General features: G+C 40.8%; 2 protein-coding genes across 4 annotated transcripts in view; both read right to left on the reverse strand.

The window, feature by feature from the left end:
* Positions 1-16,446, reverse strand: part of LOC120571354 (chromobox protein homolog 1-like) — a 91,570-nt gene that overhangs the window by 24,627 nt on the left and 50,497 nt on the right. Inside the window, exons 1-2 of one of the 3 annotated variants that reach the window (XM_039820267.1) lie at positions 4,879-4,973; positions 748-900 (exon numbers count right to left, since the gene is read on the reverse strand). The gene's annotated coding sequence lies outside the window, so the exon portion shown is untranslated. Of the gene's footprint in view, positions 1-747; positions 901-4,854; positions 4,974-16,446 lie in introns of those variants that run through there. The other 2 variants (XM_039820283.1, XM_039820261.1) reach the window with 2 other exon arrangements.
* Positions 11,290-16,446, reverse strand: part of LOC120571444 (zinc finger protein 271-like) — a gene marked incomplete at its 5' end in the record, with an annotated part of 35,678 nt that continues 30,521 nt past the window's right edge. Inside the window, one exon of the mRNA XM_039820388.1 lies at positions 11,290-12,424. Coding sequence (XP_039676322.1) covers positions 12,040-12,424 — 385 coding nt within the window. The remainder of the gene's footprint in view (positions 12,425-16,446) is intronic.

Below are 16,446 nucleotides of genomic sequence, written 5' to 3' on the forward strand. Positions count from 1 at the left end.
TCTATACCAATGCACCTTAAATTATTTTAGTCGATTCATTTTTTTTTTTGTATTCTTTAGTGAGTATAATTTGGGAGGATTGTACATTTTTAAGAACATCCAAGTAATAGTAAGTAGTAAGTACAATCCTCCCAAATTCTAGTCTTAGTTCACTGGACCAGTAACTATATAGTGTAGACTACTGTACCTTCATGTAACAACAGGAAGAGGACACCTCCATGGTTTTTGACCTCATATTTAGCTGGGGGGGGGGGAAATAACTGATGAATATACTCTGTTACATTCATGTTTACAGTGTGCATTATATTTATCACTTAATTGTCTTTATAATTTCTAGTTTTTAAGAGTCTAATGTCTTCAGTGTCTTTCTGTTCTACGTCCATATTTATGAGGGAGCAAATATGTAGAGAAGGAAACTTGGCGTGTTATTTAGGTGCGTTTGGAGATGCCTGATGAAGTCTGACGTTGTTGATCCATCATTTATCTTGGTGCCACACACCTTGCATTTAGCTGTAGGCTTACTGGCACTGATTACCAAGTTAGTGAAAGCAAAACTAATGACAAAAAGCACGACAGCATTTTTTAGTTATGAGCCCATAAGGCGTAATGCATGTGTTACGTTGCACATTATGGCAAAGGGCAGGGGACATGCAGCTTGTCATACGTTTCCCTAACAACGTATATGCTTCATCAGTTATCCTGGATTTATAAATTCTACTTTTGTGCGATACCCCCCTGAACACTGACCTGAACATGGCTGGTATCAGAGTCCCAGTCTGCTGCTTGTCTTCTGGGGACCTTGTTGCTCCGCTGCTCCTGGTTCTGGTTGTCCTCCTCCATTCCTCTCTTGTCCTGAAATCCAGCAGATGTCCACTGGGGCTGCTGGACTCACTCTGGATTCTGTTCAGTACAAATCAAAGCACGCAGAGATATTCAGGAGCTGCTGTCTCCTCTCCTTTTCCTCACATCCACACACAACTAAAACAACAGTCGGCAAACTTTAAGCAGCGGCTGGAAAACTGTTCCATTTCCTTCCTAGTGTAATGGCAGAACATTTTATTTTAACATTATTGGGAATAATGATTGTTTAATATTCTACAAGATATTCTTACATTTGGTGAAGAATCCGGTCTTTCCACTCCCAGTGAAATAGCTGAAATTGTGAACCTTGGGTCTGGCTGAAGTTATTTCTTGTTGAGAAGACCTCAGTCTCTCATACTGTTATTTTTAGCAGATAAGGTGAAGAAGGCTAGAACACTGTCTGAACCGTATCTCTTTCTGTCTCCTGAGATAAGCTGGTGTTTTGTGTTTGGAGGAACAGGAGCAGAAGGGAGGTCATAGAATCATCTGACTGTCTATGGTATTTTTTAGAAAAGTGCCAGGATGCTAAAGATATTTGCAGAAGGGTGGCTTTAAAGGGGTGATAGAATGATTATATAGGGTATTTCACACTGTTCCTTATGGTCTCCTAATGGGGTATGTAACATTAGTTGGGCTGAAAATGGCCTGGTTGATATTTTATTGGCCCTTATGCATCCCTGTGTTTTGGCCCTATTTGTAACAAGAGCTTTTCTTCCAAATATGGTATGGTCATGAATATTTAGATGAGCTGCGCGCTGCTTGGTTGAGCCTTAGCCCCGTACACACGCATTAGAGGTCGTGTGCTGATAGGTTGAGCGAATCTCCAATACACATACATTAGAAACGCGACAGAATCTCATATTACAGACACTGCAATGTTTCCTTACCAAGTTCACTTCTGAGACTTTTTTATGCGAGAAATCAACGATATAAAGCTCAAATATGGGCCGTTTTACGAAAATGGATGGCTAATTGCAAACTTGGTAAAACTGTGTGTCGGAGTTCAGCTGCCTGTGTTGCTGGCTCGCCGCCTGGCCTGCCTTCCTCCACAGACCCCGGCTTGCTGTGAGCTCGATTGAGCTCCGGTATGGCTGCTGCAGCCCACAGCACCTCATACCCGCGCAAAGTCACCGTTTGGGCTGGTGGACTACTACCAAACGCCGCTGCCCTGACAAAGCTCCAGGGCCTGCATCTCCTCTCTTCCTGCTAGCTAAATGGCCCGTGTGTGAGAGCGCGGTCAGCGAGCTTGTTACACCAGCAATCTCTTACCACATGTTACACACATGTCACGCCACTTAGCTATACAACATATAACTATATGTTTTATAAAGCTAACAACGGTGTCCGAATTTCACGTTAATGAATATTTGTGAGCTGTAAGGGTTTCGATAGCTGCGACTGTCCCTTCAATCCTATGTGTACAGATTGCCGGCTAGTTAGCTTCATTTTTGGTCGTAATTCGGTATATTTACAGTTTGAATTTCGTCACGCCACTTATACAACAACTGACTATATGTTTTATAAAGCTAACAACGGTGTCCGATTTCAAGTTAATGAATATTTTGTGAATTCCAGAGGAATTCTAAGAAGAGGCTAGCTAGCTCTCATTGATAGAGCTCCATCCAGCCGCAGGCTCTATCAATGAGACTCATGGACAAGCGTTGTGTTTATTTTCCCAATCGTTTGTTTAAATAACTCAACACATTATAATTACACACATTATAAGATTAACTATAATCTGTGGTAAGAGAATGCTGGGCGTAACAAGCTCGCTGACCGCGCTTTCACTCACATACACCGGGCATTTAGCTAGCTAGCAGGAAGAGGGGAGTTGCAGGCCCTGGAGCTCTGTCAGAGCAGCGTGTTGGTAGTAGTCCACCAGCCCAAACGGTGACTTTGCGCGGGTATGAGGTGCTGTGGGCTGCAAGAGCCGAGCGCTCAATCGGGCTCACAGCAAGCCGGGGACTGTGGAGGAAGGCAGGCCAGGCGCGAGGCAGCAACACAGGCAGCACCAGCCTCTGAAGTCCGACACAGTCGGACAAAATTTGCAATTAGACATCAATTTTTCGTAAACGGCCCATATTTGACCTCTAAGTAGTTGATTTCTCGCATAAAAAATTCTCAGAAGTGAATTTAATGGTAAAATAGCATATGAACAATGTATACATTTTCTGAGATCTGCGCGACCTAGATTCAGAAGACTACCTGATCTCAGGTCAGTTGTGTAGCCTATGTAAAAGGCAGTGACCGTTCTCTTAATACACCCATGGGCTGACAAAGGTTCCGGTTTTTGGGAGGTTGACGTCAACTTCCAGCTTTGTTGGGATTCGCCCGTTTTCAGCGGCAGTTTCAAAATATGAAATTTTCATAGTAAAAGGGTGTCAATGGGACTTTGAGCTTATATATATGTCCTATTTACCCACCGAACTGTCGTTATTCAACTATGACAGGGTAAAATCGGTTTTGCATTCTATCACCCCTTTAACTGAGTTTCTGATTATAAAAGATGTGCTGAACTTTGGTTCAGCAGAAGAGCCTGCCAGAAAGTGCTGCTGTACTTGTGAAACTGTTATTCTCTATATTTGCAAAGATAATAAATACTGAAAGACCAAAACTTTGGTTTAATTCTCAAAATGTCTCTATTCGTCTCATCGTGTGTTTTTGATACACAAGCCTGCTGCTACAAGAAAAACTTCCACTACACTAGCTACACAATGAACTCGGAGTAGTTTGGAGAAAACAGCATTATATTAAACTGGGAATAAATCTAAACAACTGCACAATAAAATGTAAACACTTCTTTAAAATAAATTCTCTCAGAGCATTTCAGGAAAAAGGAAACTCAATAAAAAGTGATTTTGCCGACACTAGATATCAGTCCAAAGCTCCCCACTATATGTGATTAAAGTGCTGCGAGCTGTAAGTTCACCACTTCTACAGAAGGCAGAAGATGACGTCATCTCGGAGACAGCTGTCTTCCTGTCTCACTCAGACTCCGTTGTTTAGGTGTGCTAACTTACACTAACAACTTTACTGTCCTCAATCTGAACTCGGTGCAGATCAAACACCAGAACTCTGGTCCGCTTGAAAACGGGGTCCCGGTTCAGGTGGGAACGCAATCCGACCCAAACACAGGAAGTGGACCAAAACCACCAGAGCATTTACTAGCCTGCAGTTTCAACCTTTCACACAGTTTACAGACTTAAATATCTGGTTTAAGGGATGAGAACTTTCAGATCCATATGTAATGCGTGTGCAGGTTAGTTCCAGTGGTGTAGTCTACGTGATACGCAGGAATACGCAGTACACCCACTAAGAAAGCTCCAGGATTTCCATATACCCACTTAAAAATGCCCAATGATACGCAACAACATACTTTCCATTATATTTTTTATATATTTTGAATTGTAATCTGTTATTTTCTTCTTAGCATAGGCTAAATAAAGGTATTTCCACCATAAATTGGTGCATTAAACCGTATCCAAATGCAACAAAAATGCAGTTGCTGACGCTCAAAACTTCCCTGGGGGAGGACACCCAGACCCCCTCCCCCCACCCTCTGGACTGCTTCCACCACGTGACGCTGCTCCCATTGTTCACCTTCCTCTAAAATATTAGAAACACTAAAGCAGAACCAGAAAAGCCAACACGGTAGAAATGTAGTGGAGCTTCATTATTTCGGAGAGTTTCCCTCTGATATTCTGTCCAATCAACAAGCGACTGCTTCCACCACGTGACGTGTTTCCACTGTTTGCTGCGTTTGATAAAGTGCAGTGTGACGCAAACCGAACCAAATGAAAAATGTAACAATGTTACAACTTCAGCCCCGAATCTCACCGAGCCAACCGAACTACAGAGGAGCAACTAACGGAGCAGACTGTTGCTCAGCAACGGACGTTCTGTTTACAGCAGATTGGGAAGCTAACGCATGCGCAGCTCTGTCTTCTATTCGCTTTGATAGCCGTGTAAAAGAACAGTTATTAAAGTGTTTACCTGAGTGTGTGTGTGCGGGTTTACCTGGAGCTCTGTCTTCTTAAAACCGTTCTTATACTGTCTATGTTTAAAACTCACTAATAAACAACACAACTATCCCGCCGCCAGCCCGAGATCACAATGAAACAACGAGACTTCCGGTTTCCTCCAAGTCAGGGTTTTTCAGATTAAAGTTTAAAATGAAAGAACGCCGCCACCTGGAGGTCAGGAGGGGAACAACAGATACACATTCAGTTCATTAATCAGTTAGTGGTGGACTGGAACTGAGGACATTTACTCTAGTACTGGACTTAACTCCAGGTACTTGTACTTTACTTGAGTATTAAATCATGTACACCCCTAAATAATTAAAACAATTTCTAAATATAAAGATAAATAACTAAATATAATGTAAGCATTTAAGTGTATGTTTCCACATGACTCCATTTAAATAAAATAGCAATTTCATGATTATTAAACACACTTCATTTTTAGTTGATAGACAAAGAAAAAATATATACTGTCCAAAACTTTTACCTCTGGTTTGGTTGAAACATACAACCCTTAATACAAACCGGTTTGGTAAATATAAACTTAATTCACCATATAATGTGCGCTATTCTAGGCTAAAAATACCTTGAAACGATTATTTACATGGAGTCTGATGGAGTTTGGTGGTGGTGATTTGGTGGGGTTTGTTTGATGTGATATTAAAAAGGATCTTACTCTTTAACTAAAAGCTCTATCTCTGTAGGGATCCTTTCCATAATGTTGTCAGACACTTAGAATAATAATCTGAGTCTGTCAGCGGCAACAACAGAACTTTTAGTGGATGGAAACTTTACCTTTTAATTAGGAGTTTAAACACAGACACAACAGGAAGAATAAATCCATCAAATCAAGTCACAAATAATCAGCATGTGGCCTTGTTTTATTTCATTCATTTTGCATTTAGTTGTTCCACATTCCCAGACATTTCAAACAATTCAATCATTGAGGTTATTCTACAAGTCAGATGAATAAATCAGCTGTTTACTATCTGACCTGGTCTGTTTCCTGCTGCTCCATCATTCTTTAGTGTCCTCTGGAAACAGTTTGCTTTCTATTTTCTGACTTTGTATGACATCATCAGTGTCTTTGCTTTCAGTCTGAACACACCTCAACAGATTTAAAACCACATTCAGTCACAGAAAATACAAACAGGGAAGATAAAATGTCAGAAGATTATTAAATGAAAAGTTCACACTTCTCTCTTTCTCCTTCTCTCTGTCTCTCTCTACAGAATGAACAGATGATACACAGGGTGTTGTGAATATGTTACATTTAATTCTATGAAGAGAAATCTGAAGAAAGTCATTCTCACCCATTTATTCGTGTAAATTGTAACACTGTTCTGTGTGTTAAACATCTTTTTTGGATAACGCTCTTATCAATACATTACGGTAATAGTGTTGGTTGTTATATTTGAGGTATTACGGTTTATCATACTGCATGGATGCCATGTATGCCAGGTCAATTTTTACTTTTATCCGTTGCACCCTGCGCACACATTTTATACTTTTTAATCCTCAATTCAAACTACAAAGTAAAATGAAATTAGATGTTATAATAATATTAATCCTTAGAGTTTTTGGGACAAAGAGTCTATGTACATGAATGATTGTTTGTTCCACAATGACAAAACTATCATATCTGCAGAGGGTCAGTTACTGGCTTGTAAGAGAACTAAAATCCAAACTTTAAGAGTCTGACTGGCCAACAGGAATAAAAGACGGGAAAAGCAATAAGATGAGACAGCCATTAGGCAGAAAGGTTTGAACCCTAGTGCTACCAAAGCAGAAGGTAATAGCAGAAGCATTAAAAGGTGACACAAAGGTAATTGATTATGAATTATTGATATAATAAAGTGTAGCAGTCATTAACTTCCTCAAACTCAACAGCGACAAAACAGAATTCCTTCTGATCGGCTCCAAATCCACACTCAGCAAAACCAATAACCCCACTCTCACCATCGACGGCACCATTGTCTCCCCATCTCCCCAGGCCCGCAACCTTGGCGTTATCTTTGATTCCACCCTCTCCCTTGAGCCTCACATCCGTCAAGTCATTAAAACCTCCTTCTTTCACCTCCGCCAACATCGCCAAAATCAGACCCTCTCTACACCCCCGCTGCTGAAAGACTCATTCGCGCTTCATCTCCTCCCGACTGGTCTACTGCAACTCACTTCTCCTCGGCATCAGCTCTACCAACATCAACCGACTCCAACTGGTCCAGAACTCAGCCACCCGCCTCATTACCTGCTCCAAATCCTGGCACCACATCACTCCAGTCCTAAAACAACTCCACTGGCTTCCCATTTCCCACCGGATCACCTACAAAATCCTGGTCCTCACCTACAAAGCCCTCCACCATCTGGCCCCCTCATACCTCACTGACCTCCTCTCCCCCTACCAACCCTCACGGTCCCTCAGATCCACCTCAGCCGGTCTCCTCTACATCCAAAAGTCCAACCTGCGCTGTTTTGGGAACAGAGCCTTCTCCAGAGCAGCTCCCAGGCTCTGGAACTCCCTCCCCCAAGAGATCCGCACCTCTGAGTCCCTCACCATCTTCCAGTCCCGCCTCAAGACCCATCTCTTCACCTCAGCCTACCCATAGTCCACCTGCCCCCCTCCCTTTTTCATCTGTATCTTGTTTTGTTCTACTTGTTTTGTTTGCTCATTTTGTTTTGTTATGTTTTTATAATCTACCCTGACCTGTAAAGCGACTTTGAGTCCATGAAAAGCGCTATATAAATTCAATTTATTATTATTATTATTATTATTATTATTATTAACATGTGTCCTTGTTTTTAGACAGCTGTGATGCTCCACCAGATGTTCCAGTTGCAGTCAGTTAGCTGCACATGTCCAAACTGTGCAGCTTGATGCAGAAACAACAGTAGCAGTTGACAGGCTGTTGTTCTACCTCACATTCCTCCTGTTTAACTACACTGGGCACTTTTCCCCAGGTTTGGGAAAAGACTTGGGGGACCATATTTGGCAGGAGGTTTAGGGGTCCTCCCATTAAGAAAATGTGATGATTTAAAAAAAAATTAAATTTGAAAAGTATTGTGGAGCATTATTATGACCATATCTGTGTCTAAAACAGTTAGTTGTGATGCTCAGATTGATTTTCCATTCACTTGGCTTTGGTACTGTCCAAAAATGCTGGAGTCTGATTGATTCGCTCAACTAGGGGTGACCCCAAATAGTCGAAGATTCGATGCATCGATATGCGGAGCCTGATTCGACCGCCAATCTCACAGTCTAATCTTTGCGGGTGTTATTATGAAACGAGGATCATACCATTTTGGCAATATGAGGGTGCTCAATGTCTAATTTCACACAGACCTACTGGTTTTGTACGGTTATATTAAAGGTGCAATATGTAATATTGTGTGTAATACTGGCAGCTAGCGGTTAAAATAGTTACTGCACTACCAATTAAAAATACTAGAGAGTCGTTTCCCCCGCCCCCTCCTGCCCAGACTCGAAGTTCACGGGGGTTGCCAGGCTGAGACCGCAGCATTCACAACAACGTTGCTAGACACTTTTCTCACATAGCCAGACATTACTCCACAGACCGCGGAGTAGCTAACGGTAGATGCTGGCTATATTGACAGTCATAAAAGCCCGTGCTCACGCGGAGCTCTGTAACCAACTGACAGACACACTTTTTCGGCTTAAAATTACAGTATGAACCGCTAAAAACACAACAACCTCACCGTCCTCTCCACACGCCAGTCAGGCACACTTCCTCGGCTTAGAATTACAATACGAAACACTAAAAATACCATTACCTTACCGACGGAACACACTTCATTGGCTTAGAATTACGGCAACAATCTCTAAACACACTGCAAACTCACAGTCCTCTCTTCCCGATTTACAGCCCCCCTCTCGTGGCTTAAAATAACTCACCGTTGTCGGCTCCAGCCGCTGACGAGGCTACACGCTGTAAACAGCCATGGGCTGCTTGCCTGGGTCTCCGGTAACGTTAGCAGGTAGCAGGGTTAGCATGGCGGCGTTAGCCAGGACCAGTCGGGATCACTTTACTGGCTGTGTCTCAATTGTTTTTGCGAGTAACCAACTCGGGTACTCTAGCTATATAATTCAATGTGAGAACACAAATGTTGAAATGACAAAAAATGCCCGTCCCTAGTAGCTGTGATAAATAGCCTGAAGCTAATGCTTACCGGTTCAGGAGAAAATAAGCCAACTCTGCGTCCTTTTGGGCTCTAAGCTGTCTCCATCTTTCAAATACATCTCCATTATTTACTAGGGGGTTGTTACGTCTCTGGTCACGCAACTGTTAGAAACATGCTGTTTTCTTTTTTTTAGGTCGGGTAGAATCTATCTCCATTGATCCTGTTTGTTTGTTTGCTGCTTTCATGGCTGTACTACCGTTACAGCTGTAGCGTGCTGGGTTTACGTTTTTACAGGTATATCTGGCAACCCGGCCTGGCTGTCAAACTGGGCCGTTGATAACAACACACAGATCAAAACATAAACATAAATTCCGTCACGGAATGTACATTTCAAAAAGAAAAAATACTGAAATTAGCATTGTTGTCAGAAAAGATAGTATTTCAGTTTAACATGTTTCCTTAATATCTGATGAGGCATTGGTGTCATTTTTGGATTTATTACAGTACAAATATTACATATTGGACCTTTAAGTTATATACAGCCTTTAATTATGATAATGCTGTAAAAAAAAAAAAAAAAAAGTGAAAAGAAAGAAAGAAGCGTTCAATAAATATTTTTTACGTGTGTGTGTGTGTAAATCCAACCACCCCTGTGACAGATTTAAGTTTCACTTTCCCTGATCCGCGACAGACGAACGTTACTTAACAATGTCTGGAAAAAGAAAATCTAAAGTGTGGATGCACTTTCAAATGGTAAAAGATGATCCAAAAAAAGTAAAATGCAAGTTGTGCCAACAGCTCATGTCCTACAACAAACATGGCTTTCCACTTAAAACGGGTAAGTTTATTACCAATAAAGACGTTTCACTCTTTCATATATAATGGCGCTTTTAATTTACGAATAGCAATATCATATGTTGGGACTTAAAATATGTTAGTCTTTTTTCTAGATCCACCCACAGTATCAGACTGACGACAGCAGTTCATCTAGTAGTAGTAGTAGTAGTAGTAGTAGTAGTAGTAGTAGTACCGGAGCTGCGCCAAAACTAACTCAAAGAAAGCTAGATTTGAGACCGCCATTGCCCGAGAAAAGGAAAAGAGAAATGCGGGACAAAATTGCAGAGTTTATTCGACATGAGGCCAGTGAATGTTGTGGACGGTGAATGTTTTAAAGAATGAATGCGCACACTTGAGCCAGGATACACAGTTCCCAAAATAGAGACGGTCATGCATGTTTACTTGTTACCCTCCTGCTGACTAGTGTCGTGCCCCTCCCAACCCATTCACACACACCACACACACACACACACACACACACACACACACACACACACACACACACACACACACACACACACACACACATAGATGATTCGACTATCAGTCGACTATAGAAAGATTCAACAATTCTGATTCGAATGTGTAAATCTTTAGTCGGGGACACCCCTACGCTCAACCAATCAGCGTGCGTCTCTAATGTGTGTGTATGGCAATTCGCTCAACCAATCAGCGCGCAACTCATCTAAATATTCATGAGCATACCATATTTGGAAGAAAAGCTCTTGTTACAAATAGAGCAAAAACACAGGGATGCATAAGGGGCAATAAAATATCAACCAGGCCATTTTCAGCCCAACCAATGTTACATACCCCATTAGGAGACCATAAGGAACAGTGTGAAATACCCTATATAATCATTCTATCACCCCTTTAAAAGAAGGATTAATGTTACCTTTTGTGATATTAAATTCAACACTTTAGTAATAGTATAATATTGTAAAACACATTTTTCATCCGTGAAGTGTTATTCATGTTGCTTAGTTTAGCATTTCTTTCACATGAACATCCAAAAGCAGTACAACAATCTTTTTCTGAGTCTTTAAGATCAGTTGTCTGTCCCAAGATGGCGGCGGCACAGACACAGTTTAAACACATTAACTGTTCAAGTCATTTTTTAAGCAGCAGCAGAAGCAGCAGCCATGTTCTGATTAAAGCTGGTCAGTTATGAAGGTTTGCTTCTTTTCTTCGTCTTAAGTTACAATAAACTGAATATTTCAGCAATTTGACATCACCTTAGTAAATAGTGATGGGATTTTTGTAATTTGTATTTACCAGGTGATTAATTAAGAAAAACAAATACTTTGCTGCAGCATTATTTAAACAGCGCTAGCAGTTGAACCCTGAACTGAACCCTATAACTAATTTTGAGTGGAATAAATCCTTCGTATATAGGCTTCAGACTGCTCAAAATAAGGCTTTGAGGCTTATTCTGAACCTCCCCATGAGATCTCATCTTGATACTTCTCATTTTGAGACTATTAGGTGGTTAAAAGTTGAAGATCGAGTTTCTCAGATTCACCTGTACATACGACTGTGTATGGGGTTTTGTATTTAATCAATTATTTTAACAGAGTAAGAGATGTTCACAGCCTATCCACCAGGGGAAGCTCTACTGATTTTGTACCTCCTGGAGTTAAGAGTAATTTAGGTATGGAGTCCTTTTTGTATGTAGCAACAAGCCTGTGGAACAGGTTGCCAGGAAATCTAAAGACGGTCAGAAGTTTAGGAGGTTTTACGCTGGCACTGAAAAAATGGCTCAGATGCCAATCGTAGTATGAGGATTTATTACTGTATTGTCTTAATGGATCTATTTGATATACGTATGGTTTGTGATGATTGATGCTTGATCTGCTGCCACTTGCTCACCCCCCCTCCTCCAAGGGACCACAATGTAAATAAGCCCCAGGGCTTTATTGTGTTATCCTGACTTTGTTTTGTTTTTAATGTATGGTGCATAGCTGTATCATATTTTATAATGAAATGGGCAAATAAAATCAATCAATCAATTAAAAGGGAGGGAGTGTAATGTGTAGTCCTAGCCAGGATAACATACATGCTGTTCAGAAGATAAAGGTACTGCTGGTCAGCCTTCAATGTGGAGAGAAGATCAGAAAATAACAACACAGCTATCAGGGCATGAGGAGGAGGCAGGAGGAAACAGCTTGGCTCGGAAACATGTTCACAACGAGGCAGAGTGAATGAGCTGGTGTCTTTTAAGGTGACCACTCTGAGAAAAAGTTTCCCCACATTGTTCACACCAGTACGGCTTCTCTCCAGTGTGAACACGTCGGTGGCTTTCTAGGTTACTACTCTGAGAAAAGGTTTCACCACATTGATCACAGCTGTAAGGCTTTTCTCCTGTGTGAAGACGCTGGTGTTTTTTAAAGTTACTAATATCAGAAAAGGTTTTACCACATAGATCACAGCTGTAAGGCTTTTCTTCAGTGTGAATGCGTTGATGTGTTTTAAGGGTACTCTGTAGTGTGAAAGCTGCCCCACATTGATCACAGCTGTGTAGATTGTCTCCAGTGTGAACTCTCTGATGAATCTTTAAATATCCAGATGTTGCGAAGGATTTGTCACAGTGTTGACAGTGGTGACGTTTGGGTCCCTCTCCTCCTCTCCGTTTCTATAGCAACAGACAAACAGAGAGAAAGAGAGTTAGTGAACAACCTTCTTAAACCCTGAACTTGCTCTCACTTAAAATTTTCACTCTTCATACAATAATTAATGACAAAATGAAGGAAAATATGTGCCGGTTGCAGACATGTTATTATGGAAGCAAATGTACTTTTCATAACTTTTATAAGTTCAGAAATATTCTACATTTTTCAGGCAAGTTTCCCCATTCAAATGATCGGCAATTTAAAAACTAAAACATTTGCTCACTCTCTTCAGTTTTACTTTCAGTTAGAAATTCCATGGTAACTTTAAAATAACACAAACCTTTCATACTTTCTGGGTATTTTTCATCCTTTAAATCCCATTCAAACCTTTTGAAATACATACATTATTTGATGTCAAAATAAAGGTAAAGTTCTTCTGGTTGCAGACATGTTACTATGGAAGCCATCGGGCTCTTCTCAGTGTTTCCCACAGGTTGAGAGTTTACTGGTGGTGGTGTGTGGCGCAGGATGTGATGGTGTGGTGCGTATGGCTAGGTTTAGTAATAATGGGTTCAGTTATAAACTAGTCAAACGAAAGTGAAAACAATGACTACACAACATTATCAGATCATTTAGAAAGAAAAAACTATTTTCATATTAAACAAATTAGAATAAAAGATGACACAGATACAGATGAAAATATTCTGACACTATGCAGCATCTGACAATTTCAGGGTAGTTATTAGGGCTGCACGATATGAGGATAATATGTGATATGTCCTAACATTGTTGAATATCGCGATAATGATATAACTTGTGATATATAAACAGATATTAAAATGTAGCCTACTCAGTTCTGCTGCTTTTAGTATTTTGCTAAAAAACAACAAATTGTTCGTTAAATTTTAAACAAATGACGAAAAAGTGTAGCCATGATGTGCTTTGGCAACTAAATCAGTTTTTTTTAGCCAAACGGTTCAGCAGATAAAATACCCATAATACTATACTCCATACAGAAAATGACATGTTATTATTAATCTCAACACTGTTTCCTCCTAACTCCTGTTAAATCACATAAGAATAGGAATATCTAAAGCAAATTCTCGTTCATTTTTTTCTAAGTTAGATCTTTGTTAATTTTTTGAAGTGTATAAATCCATGTTTTGGGGATCCTAAACATAGCCAAGTGTTCTGTACTATACATGTCCTGTTGCACTCATTAAGATCTCATCTGAGCAGATTTCTGTCATTCAAACAACTCTGAGTTGTAGTTTAAAACTTTTACAGCCAATTTAATAAAAGTAAGAATTTTATTCGGGCTTGGGTCCATGAATACAGTTAATGGATACAGGCACGGAGAACTGAAGGCTCGGTTAGCAACCATTAGCTCTGATTAGCAGTTAGCTCCGGTTAGCTAGCTCCGTTATAAAGACTTGAAGCGGAGGAGCCTGACGCGGAGAGGGGTAACAACCAGACTCTGATAAATGATGTTCAGGGAGCTTTCACAGCAGCGTGGCCTTGTTGTTTCTACGGTTTTATTAGTACAGTTAATCCCATTGCAAGACCACCAGCAGCATGCTACTACTAACGATAGCCTCTCTGAGAAGTGCAACATTGGTGCTGTCATGCATGCGACACAACTTTTCGAGGGGGAGGGGCTAGAGGCAGCTGGTCTGTGTGCGCTGTAAAAAATTCACCGTTGTTTGGAAAGAAAATTTAATTCGGATTTTATCTACATGGGCGGTGCGCCCAAGTAGAACCAATGTATGGGAAACTCTGCTTCTACCCTCAGTAGTGTGGACATGAGGTGTAAACATAGCAGAAGATTTTCATTTCAAAATGTTAAATAGTGTTAGGTAACCCCCCAAGCTTACACAAATGTAACCAAATGTCTAAGAATTACATGAAATCAATGTGTTGTTAAAGTGGTATTGCACAACAGTAGAATCTATAAATTCAGGCTGAGGAGGAGCGACTAGGTCGAGTCAGGATGATGCTAAAATGGAGAATACGCATTGTGCATACTTAGAGTGAGCAGCAGCTTCTTGTGGAAGTATGATAACGTGAAACACATTATTTGTAAAGAGGAAACATGGCCGCTGTAATGAAAAAGCGAGAGAAAGCGTGGCAGATGATAAAAGATGAATTTGTAAGCTGCCTAAAAATATACATTTATTGACCAGTGCTCTGAACTGAAACCATCATAATCATACCATCCAAGGTGTTGGAGCCATTTCACCACTTTGTTTGTATAGGCTAGTATGTTGGTTATGTCAAGGTGCAGTTTTATGTTTGAGCACTGGGTGGAGCATTGCTTTGGGAAGGCATAAAGCTAATCAACCACAGGTACACAGGTGTGTGGAAAACGGGGAAAGCAGACAGCTTTTTACTGTGTCAGTCGTGTCAGTTTGTTTCAGTTGTTTGACAAGGAAACTAAACCAGCAATGAAATGAAACGAAACGAAATGGACTCTATGCTTGTGCGACAGTAAGCAGGCCGTGATACTGAAAATAAATGGGTTACAGCACCGAAATACAGACAAAGTGTGGACATTGATTATTGGCACGTAGAACACGCGTCCGAGCAAGTTCTCCCCTGATCTCACCATATTGGCCTAATGTAGGAGTGAGATTAAAGACTCTAAATTAAAGTAAAAAGCTTGCTTAAAGAGCTCGCAAGGATCGCCATTCAAGGGATATGATAACAGCTGATCGAGGATTTGTGGGATTGCGCAATCAGAAACGCCATCAAGGGATTTCTGGGCCTTGAGGTGGGTCGTTCAAACAATTAAAATATTTAATAATTAATAATTTAATATCATAGTTAACTCACGATTAATCGCAATTAATCACACATTTTAATCTATTCTAAATGTCCCTTGATTTCTTTCTTTCTTATCAACATGGAAAAGTGGATCGGCTTGCTTTGTGCAAATGTTTTTTTTATTGAAAACAACATTGGCATATACGTAGTGTTCAATTTCACACTAATATTCTCACTTGGAACCAATAATCTGTCACATAATGTAACACTGTTACCTCCATTTTCCACTGCAGATAGTACTGCCTCATGCCTGAGGCGAGCGTGGCTGGTCGTCATAGCGATTATGGTTTCCCCCGACTCATTTCCTGGTTCTCCTTCTCCATAACCAACGTAAAATCAAGGAGAGAGTTAACTTTTCCTGCTACAGGTTTCCCACCGTGGTCAGAAAGAACAGAGGAGACACTTTGTTTCTCTCACTGACTGTAGAGTCACTACTCGCTCCGAAGCTAATCGCCGTGACGAGCCTACTAGCTACTAGAGGTGTGAATCTTCACTGGTCTCCCGATTCAATTACGATTATCAGGTCAGTGATTCGATTCGATTCGATATCTCGATGCTTCAAAATACATTTTTCTATTAAAGCCATATAGGACATTTGACTTGAGAAACTTGCTTTGTCAAGTGCAATGCCCAAGCTGCAATACGTAACTTTAGACTGGAATGATGAAGTGTTTGGGTTCATTTCTTTAAAGTAGCTACCACGAAGGTTGACCTATTTCATATACCACCCTACTTTTAACCAGAAAATCTATTGTGCTGTATTGGAATAACTGACCTCAGAGAACTCTTTAACAAAAAAGGTACTGCTTACTGAACAATAACAATAACATTTAGCCGTTAGATTGAATAACAAAAAAAAAAACATAACCCAAATCACACCCTTCAAATATGCTAACTGCAATATATCTTCAAATGATATTGCACACTAAGGCTGGGATACCCAACCCGAGCCCGACGGGTCCCGACGGGTCCCGACGGTACCCGACGGGCCGGGCCGGGTTCGGACGGATATTTAGAAATGATGGACGTGGCCTATATCTGTCATTAGTTTGAGAAAAAAATAGAATTTAACGGGCTCGGGCCGGGTTCGGTCACGGTTCTGTCGGACGCGGGCCTGGCTAGGACAGAAAAATTCAGCCCGATCCCACCCCTATTAC

The sequence above is a fragment of the Perca fluviatilis genome, chromosome 2, assembly GCF_010015445.1.
Source record: "Perca fluviatilis chromosome 2, GENO_Pfluv_1.0, whole genome shotgun sequence".
Lineage (NCBI taxonomy): Eukaryota > Metazoa > Chordata > Actinopteri > Perciformes > Percidae > Perca > Perca fluviatilis.